General features: G+C 35.2%; 1 protein-coding gene and 1 long non-coding RNA gene across 5 annotated transcripts in view; both read right to left on the bottom strand.

Moving 5' to 3' along the window:
- LOC106071265 (neogenin-like) overlaps positions 1-19,870 on the bottom strand; it is a 150,822-nt gene extending 130,952 nt beyond the window's left edge. For all 4 annotated transcript variants that reach the window (XM_056016775.1, XM_056016778.1, XM_056016776.1 and 1 more), the window contains exon 1: positions 19,449-19,870. In XM_056016775.1, the coding sequence (XP_055872750.1) occupies positions 19,449-19,581 (133 nt within the window). In that variant the 5' untranslated portion in view covers positions 19,582-19,870. The remainder of the gene's footprint in view (positions 1-19,448) is intronic.
- Positions 8,833-16,938, bottom strand: LOC129923894 (uncharacterized). The gene is made up of 2 exons (XR_008775846.1): positions 13,636-16,938; positions 8,833-13,596 (listed from the first exon to the last, which is right to left on the bottom strand). It is a non-coding gene; the product is annotated as an uncharacterized LOC129923894 (long non-coding RNA).
- Positions 19,871-20,280: the final 410 nt, after the last annotated feature.

Genomic DNA, 20,280 nt, shown 5'->3' with positions numbered 1-20,280 from the left:
GACATGACGGGTGCAGTAATCTGCGGGGCAGCACAGATATGCGCCACCCGGCATCACGGAGATACTGCACAGACATGACATGCAAGAGATAGTCCAATGACAAGTATATCCTCAGATTACATCCGAATGACACACAGCCTCGAGTGCTGGGAGCGAGGCTATAAAGCTTGATTCATCTCCGTCCCGCGAGTCTTCGCTGACATGCTTCAGAATCTTTATTCTGGTCATTAAAATAGGGCAGAAATTTAAATCCATATGTTTATTAAAACAAAAACAAAGTACATAATGTAGTTTTGGATAATATTGAAAAAAAAAATGGAAAAAGTCACGTTTCCAGTCAGAGTGTCGGGTCATAAGGTTAGGGTTTGTCATTGACTGTCCTGTACTATTGTTGATGCACTTTTTGTGTGGCACTAAGAGAAGAAGACAAAGTGTGTTCTAAGAAAGGACTTAACAATAAGTTGTAATTTTAATTTGTTCTCGTTTTCAATTGAAAAAGTAAAGTTTCTAAGAGCTATGAAATAATGGATTTATAAACATCTTGAGATAATAACTTTCTTAAAAATAACTTTCGTGGAAATAAAGGTCTTGATGGAGATAATTACATGTACTGCTTATAACGCTCACATCAAATTTGTCCTAGGCTAGTTTTAGCATTCCATTAACACTGAGGCGTTTTATATCTATTATTAGCAAATGTTTAAAAAAAAATGAGCTAACTCTTACAGAAGAATCACTTCCATGCGTTGTGTTTAGTGCTAAGTATTTAAAGAAATGCTTTCACGCTATGGAGGACCATAAATCAATGGTTACCAGTGTAAATGGTGTCAATAAATCTTACTACGGGTCTATCACTCATTTTACCCTCTCGAGACAACTCGATAAGAGAAGTAGTCGTTCAGGTAATTTGGATAACATCCCTCTGCCTCCCCGCTTCTCTCTCTTTCCCATAAAGTTACGCAAGACAAACTAGCTAGTAGCTTATCGGCATTATGCAACACGCATTCGGTAAGACCATAGTAATATCCCTGTACAGGGCATTTGAAGTTCAACTAATTAATTCTCTTATACCATTTTTTAGTTCATTTAAGAATAGTTTAAGTGTGATAATGCTAAATCAAACAATAGTGATTCCTACAAACATACACACACACACGTCTTCAAATGACCACGAGTCTCCCTGGCACTAATCTGAAGCACGTCGAAAGCACTAGAGAAATAGGAATTTCAATATCGCTCTACTTTAGAATAGTAATGAGCTTGACAGACAACAAAAAAAGTGGCTCTTCTAGTGGAACTGTTAACAAGAACAGGAGTGGATGGGAAAACATATATATATGCGTGTATGTGTGAATTAGAGGAAAGGGTTTAAATGCTATGCTAAATAGCCAGATTTGACCAAAAGCCACATAGCTGACCGCTGCATGACCATTGGGCCTACAGCTGATGATTCACTCAACGAACCATCCTAACGAAAACGTATAAAAAAAAAAAGAAAAACAGCCCAAGCTGCGCAACATTTGATCTAATGGCGCCTCCCCCCCCCCCCCCCCCCAAATTTAAGTTGCCACCGGGAAAGAAAGGTTCAGAGATGAATCAATATTTCCACTCATGATCCTCTCAATCCGAAAAGTGTATAAACTTTTTCAAGGTTAGGATTTGATTTTGTTGTACAGTTCTAGTCTTGCCATTTACTGATCCTGATGACCGCACATACATGTATAATATCTGTAAGGTTGTGGTGTTTCTTGTGCCCTACAGATATGACGTAGGATGATGACGAATCTACATAAAGTCACGGTTTATTATTAAAAACGGGACAGAGTCTATGTCTTCGGTCAATATGTGGAAGTCTTTGTTAAAATAAAATGTCTAAACCCTTCACTTGAAGTAATTTCACAATCCCCTTGTCCTAGTGTGCCTTCTAACTCTAATTATTCTACAATAAACATAATTTTGCTGTTGAAGCTGTCGGGCCGCCAACATTCAAGGGGCGTTGTGATATTTTACCCACCCCACACCCAAGCTTAAATCACATGAGAGAGAGAGAGAGAGAGAGAGAGAGAGAGACTGTAGTGTATAGTCTGTAACTGTCACATTGTGCTTGACGTAGTACAGAAAAACATTACTTCACAAGCATTGGGGAAATGTGCAAAATAAAACAGGCTAAAACGGCTGAATGCATATTTGCTACATCCGGTGACTCATGCCCTTCAGATATTCTTATAAACAATGGATCCTTTGTGTACCATTTCAATTTAAAATATTTTAATTTTCCAATGAGTTGCACCGAGTCAGAGACTTCATATTTCATTTGTCCTCGAGACTTAGAAACTAATTTCAAAACACAAGTCTAACAAACAGCTTAGCATACGAGTCTAATTAAAGCATGCGAGCTATTCAGAGTAGACGCCGCGGCGCTCTACACAAATACACGCCTGTCCTCTTGTATGATGCAACTAATTAGCGGTGCCAGGATAGGTAAGTGCGAAATTCCAAGATATGCGACCACCCTTAGTAAACCGCGGGGGTTGTTGGCTGGAAACTAAGGTAGGGGCATTGAGAATTAAATACTATTTTAACATAGATTCTCAATACGGATTCATTTGGATGCCAGAAAGTTTCTTATTTACAGTTTTTGAGACGAGCTGTTAGGTCTAAACTATTCTAAACTAAACATCTTTACGAGAAAAACACGTCAATAATAATCACATTGATTTTTTTAAAGCAAACTCATTATAGTACTATTACAAACTACCTTAGAATATCTTTAAAAAAAAGAAAAAGATCATAATAGTGTAATACAAAATGTAGATTTGTTTACACGTTATAAAAAATAAAAGGAAATCAGATCAAGATCAATATGACAAAAGTTTGCACAATAAATATGGAAAAAAACAAACATTCTGAAGTCTATGTTTTAAAGAATGCTTAGTTGAGAAAAGTAGTCAATATATTTTCTTTGAATTCCTAATATGGATACCACAAAATGAGTTTCCAGAGATTTAACGATTGACGTCAATAATCATCACCTGACATTTCTAGTTTTACAAAAAAGCAGCCCGCGATGTGGCTGACCGTACTTTGACACCACTGTTATTAAGGAAAAGTGGTTTCTCTTTTTTTTTTGGCAACCTAGTAAAACAAATACTGGTTTGTGGTCAAAGTGAATTAATCACAATTCCTATGCTTCAAGTAAAAATATCGAAATTTCTTAAGTAGGTCTGCACTTTTAATGATTCATTTCAAATTGTGAAATTAATTAATTTAATAAAAACAAACATAAATGGAGTTTTAGATTGTCAGCTTTGAAATAGAAAGAGTAATCCATTACTTAATACTTGAGCAAGAAAAACAAAAGAGTTTCTTTCACACCGGCTTTGCAAGATCTACGCAATCAACAAATTCATCCAAAGCTCCCCGGACAGGATGATTCGTGTATCGATCATACATCCCGTACTTTTTTCTTGGGAAATAGTGGATTATAAGAAAATATTGTGATTAATAGTCGTATCAATATAAAATATAACCAATTCAGAAATCAATCATAACAATTATTTTCAGAGACTTAATCTAAAATTTCAGCCCTACTATAATATAAATTCTTCTGATTGTTTTTTTTTCTTCCAAGGTGTGTTCAAGATGATTAAAATGTCCTGTGTGCATATCAAGCTTGAGCAGTGTACGATGTAGTCTTTGGTGTCGATGACCAACAAATTAACACATGCGCCTGTATGAGTGAACTTCTAAGTCTACCTCTTAATATATATATATATATATATATATATATATAGATATATATAGATAGATAGATAGATAGATAGATAGATAGATAGATAGATAGATAGATACACGCATACCAAATCAAAGACGTTGAACTGGGTTGACAAGATAAAAGAGGTCCGAAGTTATGTTAATTTGTGAATCGAAGTTCATGGTGCACACGTTCAACACCTGTGAACAATGAAATGCTAAGTATGTTGTTATCAATAATATGTTCTTTTACTATTTTTTTAATAATAAATACGATATATTATAATTTACGTTTCAGTAAGTATTTCTGTTCCTGTTATCATAACAGACCACTTTTAATCTTGGCCACCCTGTAGTATTCACTAGTATTTTAAAAATTTTAAATATTCATTTAAACCTAATCCCAAAAATATCGATTCTACAACGGAAAACAAGTGGAATACTTTGATTTAAATAGTTGTTTTTTGTGTGTTTTGTTTTTTACAAATTGCCCTCATACAGAACTGAAACTGTTCATGGCATCGTCTGACTGCTGAGCGGTTCTCAGGCAGACATAACAATTCCCGCACTCACTCAGACTCATATTTTGCCCGACACTCCTGAAGACAATCTCACGGTCTCCTCACTTCCTCTCCATACCCCACCTATCCCCCAGTTCACCCGGAAAAATATGTGGCACCGATGCATCAGTCAGCCCGCAGATGTCACTCAGGCTAGGAGAAAGCACCCAGCAGACTCGCCTGCCACCCAACAAAGCATGCAAGGAAAGTAACATAGACAAGGGGATAGGAGGAGGTAGAAGTTTAACAATCAAAATGGCAAGCAATAAGGTCTGATGCCTCTGACCCCACAATGTAAAGCAAGAGGTATAACACTAAGTAAAGCCATATCATCCATAAGTTTTCACGTTTAGAAACTGTTAGAACTTGCTTTACTTACAAAACTTGTAATATTTAATGTAAACAATTGATTGGCACAGACATACAGCCAAGGCTTTCCAAGGTAAGTAACAATACACAATAATTAACATGAAGCGAGGGACGAGGGTAAAACTTTTACTTTCCACAAATATTTTTACCAGAATCTATATTATTATTATTATTTATTATTATATTATTTCAAGGTAATCGTCAGAGACCACATGGTCTATGCTTACTAATATTACAAGTAAAAACTAAGGTTCCCCTTTCAGACCTTGCGATCTATAGGGCAGATGATGTAAAGGTCGTCTGTTTTTTTTTTTTTTTTTTTTGTGGCCCACAGTTATCGAGGATGTCATGTGGCCATCACAATTACCAACCGCCTTAGTAGGAAAAAAAATAAACTTTATGGAATATCCAACAGAAAACTGACAGCCATGTTTTTAAATTAGAGTAAGATTTTAAAATGGAAGAAGAGAGTGAGAAAAGGAAATTATTTTAAAATGTAAACATCACAGGAGAAACTCTCAAGGCACAGACCAATTCTGTAAAGTCATTTTTGTTGCAATTTCAGAAATGTATAAATGTTATAAAGTAGAATGACCCCCCCCCCCAAAAAAAAAAAAGGTGAGATAACAAATGCGCAGTAGGAAGTCTTACAAACAGCGACCTCCTGTCAAGGCTGACTTAGGCAAACCACTTCTGTAAGATTAGCAGGCAGCCTTTCTACCTTTTCTCCAACTACTCTCACGCAACCATAAATCAAGGCACGTGGCATTTAAAAAAAAAAGAAAGCTAAGATGCTGCAAGTATTATACCCCGGCTAGACAAAGACGATATATTTTAGGGTTTCATTAGAAGCTGATATGTTTTCATTAGTTACCTGCAGGTACAAACGGCCACACTGAAAAAAAAAAAAAAGCACATCAAGGGAGATTACTGCCGAACGTTTTATATGAGAAATAATAGCTGTTAAGTCTTCACGACGTGTCAGCATCTCTTTTTCACTGCATTTTAACAAAGCGGGCAACGAGAACGCGAAAGGAAATGTATTTCCAGCTAGCAACAACAACAACAGAAGGTTGAAGGCTCTCCAAGAGGCTTTTATTCGAATTCTTTTCAAACTCGTTTACACTGACGTTTGCAATCATTCTAGCAGAGGGGCATCTTCCTGACCTGTCCTTACATCAGACATGTATCGCCTATCTTGTCTTTATCCACATCCAGACAAGCAATCTTTCAAGGTAAACACTGTATCTAATTTCACGTTGTTGTTTTGTTTTTTTTTCTCACTTCAAATTGCACAGATTTCAAAACTTAGAACAAGGAGGAAAGAAAAAAAATGCAGTATATTTATCTTGCTAATCTTTCTTTTTCTCCAAACTTTTGAGCTTCCGTTTTTGTTTTTTGTTGTTGTTTTTTTTTTGTGTGTTTTTTTTTGTGTTTGTTTTTTCCATTCTTTGAAAAACAATTATTCTAAATTATGGGAATTGAAGCAATTTTAGACAAGGGGCTTATTTGGCTTAACAGCCGACAAAAAACAAAACAAATGTGTTCGCTTTAGAGTCAATGCCTGTGTAAAGTATAGAATCAACTATAATCACGCCTCGCTTTCAGGAGGCGGTTATGGTTTAGATCCTAAAACATCGCACAACTGAGACTGTAACACGAGCAGCGGGCACTTTGAGAGAGAACAAAATGAATGTCTTCGAGGAATTAATCACTTTTGGCTCTTAAAAAAAAATGGGGGCTGCACTTCATCTATCAGAGGGGTGGGAAAAAAAGTGCGGTAGGAGGGAATTAGTTTAAAACATTGCAATTTATGTGTAATCTTCAAATTAGTCCGTTGGGCAGTTGGGACACCACAGATGATCTGCTGACCGTCTTTCTCCATTAGTCTCTTGACAGGTTAGGTTAGTCTTTGTAAATATTCAGTTCTTGATGTGTACACTATGCGACTTAGTATTTTCTAATAGTTAAATAAGCTGAAACATGCTAAATCTAAACATTATGCATCTTGATGATGCGAAGAAAAATGTATTTATTAAGCGTAACATTTGGTCTGTCTTTGGTCGACATTTTGGAATGGTAATGGTGAGGGCAATTCAATCGGCGCAGGATGAATGCCTTGCAGTATTTACATCACCGTAACAAATAATAGTAATTTTTATAACAATGATGTTGTTGTTTTTTTTTAATAGTCCAGGTCTGGAAATAGTAAAGTTTGAATTTTGTAAAAAGATTTTTTTTCATATATTTGATATTTTGGATTTTTGGCACATCGGCACACTTTAGGCCTATGTCAAATGAATGGTGTCCAGGGAAGCATGTGAAGACAAAGAACTCATGTCGCTTTTGTATTTTAAAACGTTTACCAAGTGCAATTTCGATGTAGAAATTCACAAGATTATGAACTAGTGGGTTGTAACATGGGAAGAGAGAGAGAAAGAGAGAGAAAAGAACGAAAAAAAAGTAAATCAGTTGAAAGTAGTGATATGGTAGTCTATCTACAATTTAGAAATGTACACAGCAACCACTTTTTTTTTCCTGATTTGTTTTAAAGGTCCCCTTCGTAACAGCAATTTCGTTAAAAAGAAATAAAAACTTTAAAAAAAAAAAAAAAACCTTCACAGTTACTTATCAAAGGATTTTCAGGCGAGATAACCAGATCCCCCCTCCCCCACCGTGGAGTTAACGGGTGCGAAGAGAAGGAATAATCCGTTATCATCCCAACCAGGTGGCCAGAGATTCGGGCTTAAAGGAACCGTCAGTTAATAAATTGTCAGATTGTATCCACATTGAGGGCGTAATGGTATTCCGCAAAGGTGTGTGTATGTGTGTGTGTATGTATGTGTGTGCTTGTGTGTATGTGTGTGCATGGAGGGAAGGCTATTAGAGAGAAAAAAAGGGGGTGAGGAGGGGGATACTATATACAAGTAGGACTTCTTCAAGTGACATGTGCTGAAAATAAAACGCGTCTAGGAGCAGAACAGAAATAGATCAGAACGCGCTAGTATGTCTTTCGTGTCCTTTGCTTCCGGATTTACCTGTCTAACGAACTGGACAAGAAGTCAAGAGGTGTTCTATGCAAACATGCTTAATGCGTGTAGATGTATGTGAAACTAGCATTAATTATCTCATCAGTTATATCCGTTCAATGTTCATACCAACTACATATGGAAAGAAAAATATTTCTTCTAGCTTGAGAAATAGTTTTAGACAGTTGTTCTTAAGAAAAAGTATATTTATAATGAATAGTGTGTTGTAAGTTGTAAAATATTGTAAAACACACACACATACACACACAAAAAAGGGAAAGAAATAGTGTTAGTTTTTACACAATTGAGATCTTCAATAGCGCTTTTAGTTTCCAGATCTCAACAGAACGGCACGGACAACCACAAAACTACTACAGCGGCTTTCGGGGGAGGGCCGTCAAACGGCAAGCGATTCGGCCAAGTCATGCGAGTAATGAGCAAGCACATAAAACGGTTACAGCATATTAAAAAAAAAAAATAAAGTAATAAAAAAAATTACTTTGGCTTTACTGTGTCATTACAGCGTGAGATAAAACAACAGGTGCGTATGAGAAAGACAGAGTGGGAGGGGGGTGAACTGTGAAGACCATTACTTAGTGGTAGCAAGACTTTTCTTGCGTTGACTTCTGGAACAGTTGGGAGTGCAAGTACAATGAATGACTAATGACTATTTCCAATTTCAATACTACAGTCGGGAGTGAAGACAATTCAAGAGAAAGCCAGTTTGCTGGACAGCTTAGACCTATATGGCCGAATGAAAGTATAAATGTCGCCAGAATGATGAATGGAGTTAAGTGCATTCTTGTGCAGTGTTATGCTGGTCACATGACACACTGGTCGTTAACCGTTGGCTACAGAAACAGATGACCTTAACATCATCTGTCCTATTGATGGCAAGGTCAGAAAAGGGGAACTTTACTTTTTGTATTACTTTATATCAAGTCATAAGGTAACAAGGTGAAACAACAGGCACACACAATAATATTCTCAAATGAAAAACCATTAATTAATTATAAGTGCCTAACATCGAATGCAAGGTCTGCACACTTTGTTTTTCAGAGCTTGCTTGCATATTTAGATTTAAAATTGTCCTGTTTCAAACAAGTCATTTTCTTTCTTTCTTCTTTTTTTTTTTTTTACAGAAGCAGCAAAAGACAATGAAAATTAACAAACGCCATCGAATCTAAACAAGCAAGTTATTTAGTCTAAAAGCACATGACATGTCAACACGATCACTATGCCGCCAGCGGGGCACATTTCGCTACATTCATTTTTGTAACATTTAAACCCACACAGTTTCGTTAAAAATAAAGCCAGATAGACAGAAAGAGAGAGAGAGAGAGAGAAAGAGAAAGAGAGAGAGGAGGAGGATAAAGAGAGTCTGAGAGACACATGTAAGAGAGAGAGAGAGAGAAAGAAAAAGTGAATTTGAAATTGTAAAGACCGGATGTTGAGAGACAAACGTCTAGCCCTGAAGGGAAAGGCACAATTGAACTTCGGGGCCAAACTGGGACGAAGAGACGCTAACAAGAAGTCTAACCCTTAGAGAGATTTGGTCCAAGATTACAGCCAGATTTATGCTCATTGTTATCCCTTAATTAACTATTTAAAAGCGCCCTCGCAGACACGCAACCACTTCATCACAAACCACTTCATAGTTTGTGCCCACACAATAGGGCACGACAAACGGAGGGGGAAAAAATCAATTTGTTTGCTTGATATAATAGGCCGCACAATAGCTCGCAAAAACACAGTCACATTCATAATCTGACGAGAGAGAAACAAAACACAAACTTCAAGACATAAATTGAAAATGGAAGTCTAAGTGAATGTTGAAGAAGGTGACCTCATACAAATAATGAAATGCCAAAGTTATTTTGTTTTTAATGTCAGATTTTCGTAATAGTCCATAAAAGCCAGCAAAACAAAGGAAACAAAAGGAATGGAATGGTTGAAGATGCGATGCAAACACAAATGAAAAAAAAAAGAACGTTTGTTTATATATTAGTTTATTTTTTTTTATAAACTGTAAAAGAAAGAAAATAAGACATTTACATTAACGATGAATTAGATTTTAAATAAAAGATGCATTCTAAGTATACATTTTGTTCATCTTTTTTTTATTTTACAATCAACAGCCAATCTCTCTCCACATCGTTCATAGATGGAGATTTAGTTTTAAAAAAAACAACAACACAACCTATTCAGCTACACTTTAAAACAGACAAACATAAGTATAAGAATGCTGAGAGGACTTGCTGTCAGCATCAAAATTTACAATGGAGGAGAAAATGAAATGACAACTAGAGCCCCCTAACACACACACCCACACATTTTTCTCTCCTTTTCTTTAACCAGTCTGTGCATTCAAAACAAAGCTGTGGGTGGCAATGATAGAAGGATGCAGACTATTGCAGACATAATGCATTCACTGACTAGACAGCAAATTACAGTCTTGTAAAAGCCTGCGTCTTTAAGATGTTTAGTTTCCTTTTTTTTTTTTAAAGTACCGGTACCTACATAGAAACAGATGAGCTTATCATCTGCCCTAGAGATTGCAGGGTCTGAAAAAGGAACTTTAATGTACACAGCACAAGAATGAGACTGGCGCCATTATGATTGTCAAACCCGTCTCGGCTGAACAGACTGACCTGAAATTACGCCCTGAGTGTGCATAGCAATATATTAGGGAGGGAATTATCAGAGGGGACAATGGATATTTCGACCGTGAAATCCATTTAATTAAAACTTTATACATCGCTCTGCTGTTAAAGGTTTGTGACTCAAGTTCATGCCGCCAGAATGTTTAAAACTCCACGACAGAAGCATAAAATGAAAAAAAAAAAAACAAGCAAGCTAGATTGAAATCCTGATGTAATTTATTAACTCTTCCAATCAATATGCTCGTATAATAATGGAATCATTACTGTTGTTTTTTTACCAACATAATTTCATTGATCTCAGCATCGAGAGTTACAATGATAATAATGTAAGCAGATGGGTTATCTGCCCTAAACATAACATTTCATGAACAAAACGAAGATAGAGCCCTTCGCAAGCATGCAAGAAAATAACCAAAAGCAACAATCCCTTTATACCTCGACGAACCAGTTCTGTGTCAGTGTTTAGTCAGACACCCTAGTGTTGATCTACTGTCTGTTCTAATGAAAAACTCCCATCATCAGTGCATCTTACAACGTAACCTCAACATTCGAAGGTTTTAACTTGAATTGTGTTTATGTTTTCATAACGTCGTTGAAATGCATGCAAGAAACAAGAACACAATCAATGTTCATTACCACGAGCAGTATTGATGCTCCTCGTTAATATACATGAGACAGTATTGATTAGTGACCTAATATCAACACAATGGGATGGCAACCAGTAAATGGGACAAGACTAAATAGTTTGGTCAGAAGCAAAGGGGTGACCAATAAATCTTTCGTATCAAAGAAAAGCGCTTGAAGGCAAGCCTTGATTTACGATGTAGCAGCAACATTGAGATGAAAGCCAGCGCGGTGTAACCTAGGCAACGATTGACATCAAATAGCATGCAACATGGTACAATGAATTTTACCATTAAAAGATGGATTTTTAAGCTTACACGTGGATTAACCATTACGCGCCATCATCAGCAACTGCTATCATTAAATGACACTTATTCGTCATACGCTGAAGACTTTTTTTTTTTAAACAAAGTGACGTTACAAACTCTTTTTTTTTAAAAACACATACAAGTTTATCCCCAACGTGATCAACCGAGACCAACCGTTTATTGAAGGCCCGAACACTGACCTGCAACGTCACAACCTGTGGGCAGTTAAGACAGGTCTGTACAACGTGGTAACGAGCTATTGGTCTAAAGTCTAAACTATCAACACCTAACAGAAACAATTCAAAACTCTTGTGGAATAATTTTCCCGCTCAAAGTTCATCCCAGCCATTTGCTCTTTGTTTACACTTTCATTTGTAAGATGTTGTTTACGGTCTTTAGGCTACCAAAAGTGAGAAAAAGAAGAAAAGGCGATATGAGAAATGTGATTGCAATGTAGTGGAGTCTCATGAGTAAACACGAAAATGAAAAGAAGTAAAGATTTTCAAATAAATATAAAATGTAAACAATGTTAATGACGCCATATTGAAAGACCATTGTTGCCAACTAAAAAAATAAAGATGACATTCACAGGTGAATGCGCTTAGACTTTTGATTCTACAGTGCTGAAAAGTGAACACGAATGTATGAAAATAGCCCGCTTATCAATACTCCCTTCTTCTGTACACAGAAAACACCCAAAAAAAAAAGTTTGATATATATATATATATCCCCTGGCGATCAAATCATTAAATATAAACAATCTGAAATAAACTTTTCACATGTAAATTATGAGTGAGTCTGGTGTGAATGTACATTTTGCTTTTTTATAGTTATAATCATATTATAATGTTTTGTTTGGTGTAATGCACAAATAGTACGACAAATTTCCTTACGGACAATAAAGATTATTATTACTATTATTATTATTCGCCCGTATCAGAGAATCTCTACTAGAAAATCGACTCGTTCCTTGTATAATGAGTAACTGGCCCCGAGATACTCCCCTGAAGGAAAGGTGAATTGGCTGGGCAGGAGAACTCTGCCCACTTTTTCAGGGATTAAAACAATTGATACGTGATTAATGTTCCAGTCGAGATTGAAGTGTCAAAAGTAGAATGATATTTTGTTTAACTATGATAATATTAATAATGGCAAAGCTGGCTTAAACAAAAAAAAACAAAAAAAAACGTGACAATCAGTTTAGCACCTGTGTAAAATCGAAGAGAGGTGGGTATTTTCAGCACCTGTTAAACACTTAACAGGCTTTCAACTCCCTCCCTTTCAGTCTTCGGGACAGATTTAACGAATAGTCCCATAAACTGGTCCTCCTTTTAAACAGTTAAAACAGCAAAGTGGTTTATGATATCAACAAAGTTTCCTAAAGGACAAGGGAAGAAAGATTGCACAACACAATAAAAATGTCATGACGTCAATACTAAAGAAGTAAGAAGAAAAAAAATCGGTACTTATGACAGCATCTTATTTACAATATCACTGGAACTTTTAGAGTTGATGAACAAATCATTTGACATATCACATCAAAAAACAACCAACTCTTTGCTTTTGAATTATTCAATACTAATTATCTAACGTCTTAAAAACACACGCATTAAATATTCATGCCAACATCCTACATCAGGATTTTTTTTTCCTAAACTAGGAATCGTTATTTGTAAAGAATCAGAGCCATTGATTTATTTAAAACATGCCTAGTTGTCATGGCACTTACAGCGTCTTGCGTGGAATTCAGCATTAAAAATGCTAAGTGTAATATTATAGGGGCAACAATAAATAAAGTGTGTCACGTTGTGTTGGTCAAATAGTTACGCTATCCCGAGGTAGGGCATAAACTTGATTTTACTTGTCCTAGTTGAAGCTATTGTTAACGTGCAGTTCGAGGACAGCCTATGGCTGCTTCTAGAGTTAAAAATTCACAGTAGTCCCCTTAAGAGTGTCAACTTATGATCTGACTCATGCTGTGGCAGGTCTGTAGCAATACAGCCCTCTGACAGCATCGTGAATCCTCATAGGTGTGTTCAGGGCCTTCAAGGAAGGTCAGTTGCCACTACCCCATAGGCTGGTATATAGAGTATATTGTTATATTACTATCCTAGCCCGAGTCAGATTTTTGCAGCTAAGCTATAAGCATATATGGAATATTCCAAATAGCCTTAGCACACGTGTGCTAGTGAGTGTGTGTGTGTGATAAAGGGACCAATATGAACACACAATTAACGCACATAAAAATAAAACCTTTTTTTTTTCAGTAATGTTATTCTACTTCAATTTTCTTTCATTATTCTAACAACGGGGAATAAAAGTAAATCACCAATATGCAATTGTTGTGATCTGTTGATCGGCTACAGTTTCGTTGGAGCCCTCACAAAACCAATATTACATCTATACGTGCGGCAGCCTGTCCACATTTCACGTGGCCTAAATACAGAGTTTACAGCCGGGGAAGCCAATAAGATTGTGTTGTTACTAAGGTATAAAGCAAGATTAAGACCTCAAGCTCATCCGAGCAAGACTGAAAAGCGTTTTATCAAACAGATCGTTGACACATTACGTGAACGAATTTTAAAAAAAATACTTGTTAATAAATGCATTTTATTTTATCCAACCTAATGCTAGATTAAATCCAAACCTTGCACGCTGTTATGTAGGGCGGCTTCTTTAATAGTTTAAGGAGTTTAACATTCAAATTAATTTGTTAACAATACGTATCATTGGTTTCAAAATCGACAAAACCTGTTATCATTTTAAAATACTTCATTTCTCCTGGAAGCCATTGTTTAAAACGAAGGGTAGTTTGGAGAATCACGTTGTCCGAATCAGAACCTAATTCAACAAAACTATAACTTTTCTTTGACGACGCATAGTGTATGGACTTTGTGTTTCTTTGTCTTCGTTCCCCTTTGTCCAATGTTCAACTTAATGAATGATGCACTAAGTGTATTGATCAATAAAGAAATGGCAAGCGCTCTCGATAGTTAAAATATCACACGAATTCACTGTGGGTGGACGGAAATATGTTGGTCATTAGTAACGAAAGAATGTAACAGTTCAAAAGAATAATCAATAAGAATTCATCGATGTCTCTAGCGCGGATAAAACCAACGATCTATCGGTCCGCAAGCTATGCAAGATCACTGATAGGGGAATGCTCAGATGTTAGCGCCAACGTCATTCGTCAGACCTATTATACACGAACGTGCATTTCTGTTACTTCGGTATTGACTAAGACAACGAATTTCGATGGCGCCACGAAGATTACATTCGCCCGTCCGACAGGAAGCCGCCGCGTAGAGCCCGGCCCAACCTCAGAGTGAGTGCATGCTAAGCATACAATCTTCGCTTATTTCTACTCACGTTCATGGCGCGATGTATCATGGCTCATCTTCGCAAGCTAAACTAAAACAAAGTATGTGAAGACGTGTTTACATGGACATAAACAATGTCGGCTACTGAAGGGAGAAAGTAGTCACACAATTTCAATTTAAAAAAAAAATAGAGTTCAAATATACAATGAAATACATGTCTCTAAAGTCTTTTTTTTTTCTACTATTCGTAATAATAGTATCTTCAGGGAACAGTATCAGGAAAAATGGGAAGACAACATAAAAGAATGAACGGGCCTGCCATTGAAAAAAAATTCTATCCAAGGCAGAGTGAAATGGAGAAAGACGGTCAGCATATCGTGTGAGGTGCACCAGCGGTTCAACAGACTAAGGGATAGGTGAAGTTGAATGTAGTTTTAAAAAGACTTGTGTGCATGCTTTAGGTAGTGAGCAAATATAAACAAGTGGACAAGAGAAGTTTGGAGAAATGAGATATTGATCTCGATGTTTATATTTTGTAAGCTTTACCGTTGCCAGCACTTCAGTACTTGGCTTTGCTACATTCTATTACCAGACAATCTTTGGCTTTATTGTTCTTTGTCAAATTGTAATACAAATAAAATAATGTGCGCCACCCCCCCCCCCCCGCCTCCACATTCCTTTGTTTCAAACACAATCATCACTAGCTAAATTGGCCTTTCTAAACTACAGACCAGTGAACAATGAGTGGGGGCACTGTAATGAACGCGGGGGGAAGTACGTGGTAACAGAGGCCATACCAATTTCGTCTGAAGAGTAGACTAAGCGGCTGATTAAACATTTAAGATTTTTTTTCCCCGTCCAGTTCGAATGGGAACACTGCAACAGTAAAATTACTAACGGATGGATTCTCTTCTGTGCTGAATGTGTTAATAAATCAGGAAAAAAAGATAATGGTAAGAAAGATGAAAAGGTGAGTGAAAAAAAGAGAAAGGGGGGGGGGGGGGAAAACACGCATAAACCTAATAAAGAATGGTACCAGGATATTCATGCCAGCAGTCTGGAAGGATAATTAGCCAGATCTTAGCTGTGCAGTGGAGGATTTTTAAAGGATCAAAGAAATAGGGACTAATTGTGTTCATCGCTAGTATAGTATAGAAGAAGGAGGCATATGTACAGGAGGAGGCATTAACACGCAGTATTGAACAAGTTTACAAGTGAAGCCGTCTCTTATCTTCAAATAGCTTTAACAAAACTGAGTCGACTATATCAAGCTGTATCGAAGGTCCTTTCTCAGACCTAGATCACACGTACTACTCAATCGAACATTTTTATTTTGGAATGGACTTGGCTTCCAGGATCTATAAATATCACATTTTTTCAATACAAACAATGACCTAGTCCCATTCAGCTTCCAGAATCTAGATAATTGTATTTTCTGTAGCTAAAAATAAAGTGAATGGCAAACATCACTCACGTTACACCCAATGTTTTGTTTTCAAATGAAAGAAAAGTTGTATACTCTCTAAACATATCTATTGTGCATCGCAAAACGAATGAGAAACTGGCAATACTGTTTGTACATAACACAATTGCAGTGACAGGCAAAAAATAACTGATAAATTTTAAACAAACCTATGATTGTAATAAATTAATAAGAAGCTAGGGTCGTCCCAATAAAAAAAAGTCTTACTAATTTAAGCTAAGTGTCATATTAAAAGAACTTTTTTTTTAATATTACCAGCTACCGCAAGATAAATTACACATTGTATTTCAAATGCATTTTTATGAAAAGTTCTTTGTCTCTACAGTTGAAAGTTGCTTTAATAGTAGCACAAATGTTGCCAGGTACCAATTATATGTTAGAACTAGTTTAATTAAAGAATAATCAAACATAATAGTTATTAATGTAGCTATTTAAAAAAAAAAAAAGAGTATCAGCTCTTGGCTTCTTCCACCCAAGTTTGAGATGAAATGAAAAGATCACAGTCACACATGACATGGGTCACTAGCAGAGACATAGTGGAGTAATTCCCCAATCACTTAAAATGTCACACATCAAATGTCAACCCCCTTTCCTCTAGGACACAGGTCCACAACAATGAATCCAATGAGTCATTGCAACCTCAGAATGAAATGGAATGCCTCTTCTGTTTTAAAGACACCAAATGACTAAAAGTAGTTCATCTTTAAGGTTAACTTTTCTATAGAAGTTTAATTTAAAGAAAAGTACCTCTAAGATATGTGACGTTTAAAGTTTCTTAACTTTTAAAAACATAGAATAAAATGTCCTTAAAGAGTATGTTGCGAATTCAAACAAAGAAAATAAAAAGATACATATATAATCATATAATGAAATAAATACATATACACATATTTTATTTATATATATATTAAATTTTCTTGTCTTCTGACACATGTAAAACTTTTACATGCAGTAGTTGTTTTTACATTATTGGAAATTTCCAAAGTTGATAGAAAAAAATATAAGTAGCGAAATGTTTGTTTTTTTTTTGTTCTTATAAGCTATAAATGTTTTTGAAAAAATTATGTCATACATTTTGGTGCACTTTTTAGCACTGCAGTTCATCTAGTTTTCTAAGCCCTCTATTTTAACACAAAATAATATCATTAGGGAGGAAGCATTAGACTTATCACTCTATGACTTATTAAATTTAAAAACATGTGCAACTAGCAAAAAGTACCAATAAAGGAGACTTGATATGAATATTAACTGCCATGCATTGTTATAAATTTAACATATATTATATATTTAGCTCAATTATTTTTTTATTGAGATGGCAACAGATAAAGATTAATTTAGCACCCTTGACATTGTTTAGTTTATCATTATTTCAAAAATAAAGAGAAAATATAATATATATTATTATATTTTAAATGACAGTCTAATTGCTATAATTGCATTGAACATGTCTCTTGTGTAGCTTGAATTTTAAAATATTTTATTTAAATATATATTATAATTATCAGTTGTGAAGATAAAACAAAAAAGCTCTCTCTATAGATCATCTTGAAGTTTGTTTGTAAAATGTTTTACATAATTCTGATGTTCCTTCAGAGTTAAAGATAGTTTACTTCCTAGTCCAAACCTCCCGCAGGATGAGGGGGGATGGGAGCGGGCAGGGTTTGAACCCTCGACCGTCGATAAATCTGAATGACAGTTCAGCGCGCAAACCGCACGACCAGGCAGCCATCCAATAAAGTAATATATATAATATATATAGATAAAAAAAAATAGATTTGACATCTAGAGCAACGTTTCTTAAACTGAGGAGTGTGTTCCCCTAAAAATGTTGACAAGTTTGGGCATGAATGCATTCAATTTATTTTTCATGGGACAAAAAGAATCTTTTTCAAAGTAGTTATAAATCATTGTTTGAACACTGAGTAAAACCAATTAGAGATGGCATTATTATTAATCATTCAAAATATTATATTAAAATAATTTAGTAGGCTACTTCTTTAAGAATGGCACTGTATCTTCTATGTTAGAAACTTTTAGAAAACATTTTGTGAGAGGCTTCTGATCAAAGATTGACTTTTTTTAACATTTCAATATAATAGATTATGTCTCCGCTAATGCAATTCTCCTCAACTTTCTTTAATTACAACTGTCAAATTCTTTGTATGGAATATTGTTGTATAGATATTTGCATGGAACAAAAAAAAAAATTTCGGTAAGGAGTCTTTAATAATATTATATATATGACATGTATAATGTGTTGTTTGTGCCTCAATTGTCCCTTGCATAGACATAGATTTCTATCTAGTATCAATTGTTTAGTGATGCCTCCTTTGTTTGTTTTTGTAACTACTATTAACAATCATAATTTAATGGGTTCTAGATCTTGATGCTAGAAGAAAGCATTTTTGCAGCCAGAAAGCAGGAGAATTATTCAAATTTCAATATCCGCCCTTTCAATCCCTCCTTACTTTAACTAGATTTTTACTAGATCTAGAAAATCTAGATATCTATCTACATCCTAGTCCTAGACCCTGTAGAAATGAAAATAGAACTAGATCTAATCTAGATCTATATAATGATAATATAATCTCTAGAATCTATATAGAAATAGATGTCTATATCTACTTCTAGATTAATCTAGATCTAGATGATTAGATCTCTAGAACACCCAGTTATTCCAGATCTAGACTCTCTATTAGTCTATTAGACTCTATATATATATAGATCTAGATCTTGACTCTCGATCAATTTTAGACTCTAGTCTAGATATATAATAATATATGAATTATAATATATTAACGATCATAGATTTAGATCTCTACGTAGACATTCTAGAGTGTCTAGGCTAGATTCTAGATGAGTAGATCATAAATCTAGATCTACAAAGTTCATTATCTAAAAAGTCTAAATAGAATCTATTAAGAAGGATAGAGAATAGAGAGTCATAGATGCAGAGCTAAGAGATCTTTACTAGAATATAATCTAGATCTAGATCACTAGAATATAATCATTGACATTATAATCTAGATATATAGAATCTAGATCTAGATCTCTAGACTAGATCTAGAATAGAGTCAGAGTCTAGATTGTAGATTAGATTTGATTATTAAGAATTAAGTCTATAGTCTATACTTTTACTGACTAGAAAACCCGACTATAGACATAGAATCTAGTAGTCTATAGAGTATAGTCTCATGATAATGATCATAAGTCATGTCAAGTCAAGATAAGAAAATATCTCAGACTCAGACGACTCAGTCGAGTCTAAAAACTACAATTACAAAGCAGTTAATTCAGTTATTAAAGTTATCTAGAATATGGCTAGATTTTACTTACCCTGAGCACTGCATGTTAAATCTACATGTGAACTTGTAATGAGTATCCAAGAGAAAAAAGAATAAACAAGTGTTGAGTCGACCAAAACAAGGGTCTTCCGACGTTTATTTTTCCTATGAAAGCTTCTATCCATTGTTGTTGTTATCGTAGATCTATGTATCCAGATTAGAATTCACTGACTCTGACTATTATCAAAGACCTGGTCTAGATATCCAAAGATCTAGAATAAATCTTAAAAATAAAAAGTGTGCTTCTAATTAGACTAGATGTAGATCTACACCTAGAGTCAATAAAGAACCGTATATTTGCACAAGTTTTATCCAACATCACAAGAACTCATTCTAGATCTAGGTCTAGTGCCAAACGCCATGGTTGAAATCAAGGCACCGATTTGCAAACGAGGTTAGGTTAGAGGGGGGGGGGGGGTCAACTTCCAAATTTGGAACGCATTCTGCAATGAATGGAGAACAAAACTTACTGAGCAAGTACATAGAATCTAGATCTACATTTATATCTAGAAACCAGGCCTAGGCATATGCTCTCTATTAACATTTAGTTGTTGTTTTTTTTTTTACTATGATTTTTTTTTCGTATTAAGTTTAAATCGAAATTGTTTCTATTTTAGACAAGTTAGAAAAAAATAAATCTTTATCGAACTTTGTTTGCATCCATATTCCGCTAGATGGCGTACGATAAGTCCAAAGAAAGACAACCTCTGATTTAATTGAACTCTAGAAGTTGCAATTGACTTCTCTTGTTCGAATGTATTGTTTTTAGGTAAGCTTGTATCTAACCTCATATTTGTTGTAAATATCACATTATTTAAAAATAA

This window comes from Biomphalaria glabrata, chromosome 18 (assembly GCF_947242115.1).
Source record: "Biomphalaria glabrata chromosome 18, xgBioGlab47.1, whole genome shotgun sequence".
Taxonomy (NCBI): Eukaryota; Metazoa; Mollusca; class Gastropoda; family Planorbidae; genus Biomphalaria; species Biomphalaria glabrata.
The sequence above is the reverse complement of the archived record's forward strand: the minus strand, read 5'-3'. Positions and strand labels throughout refer to the sequence as shown.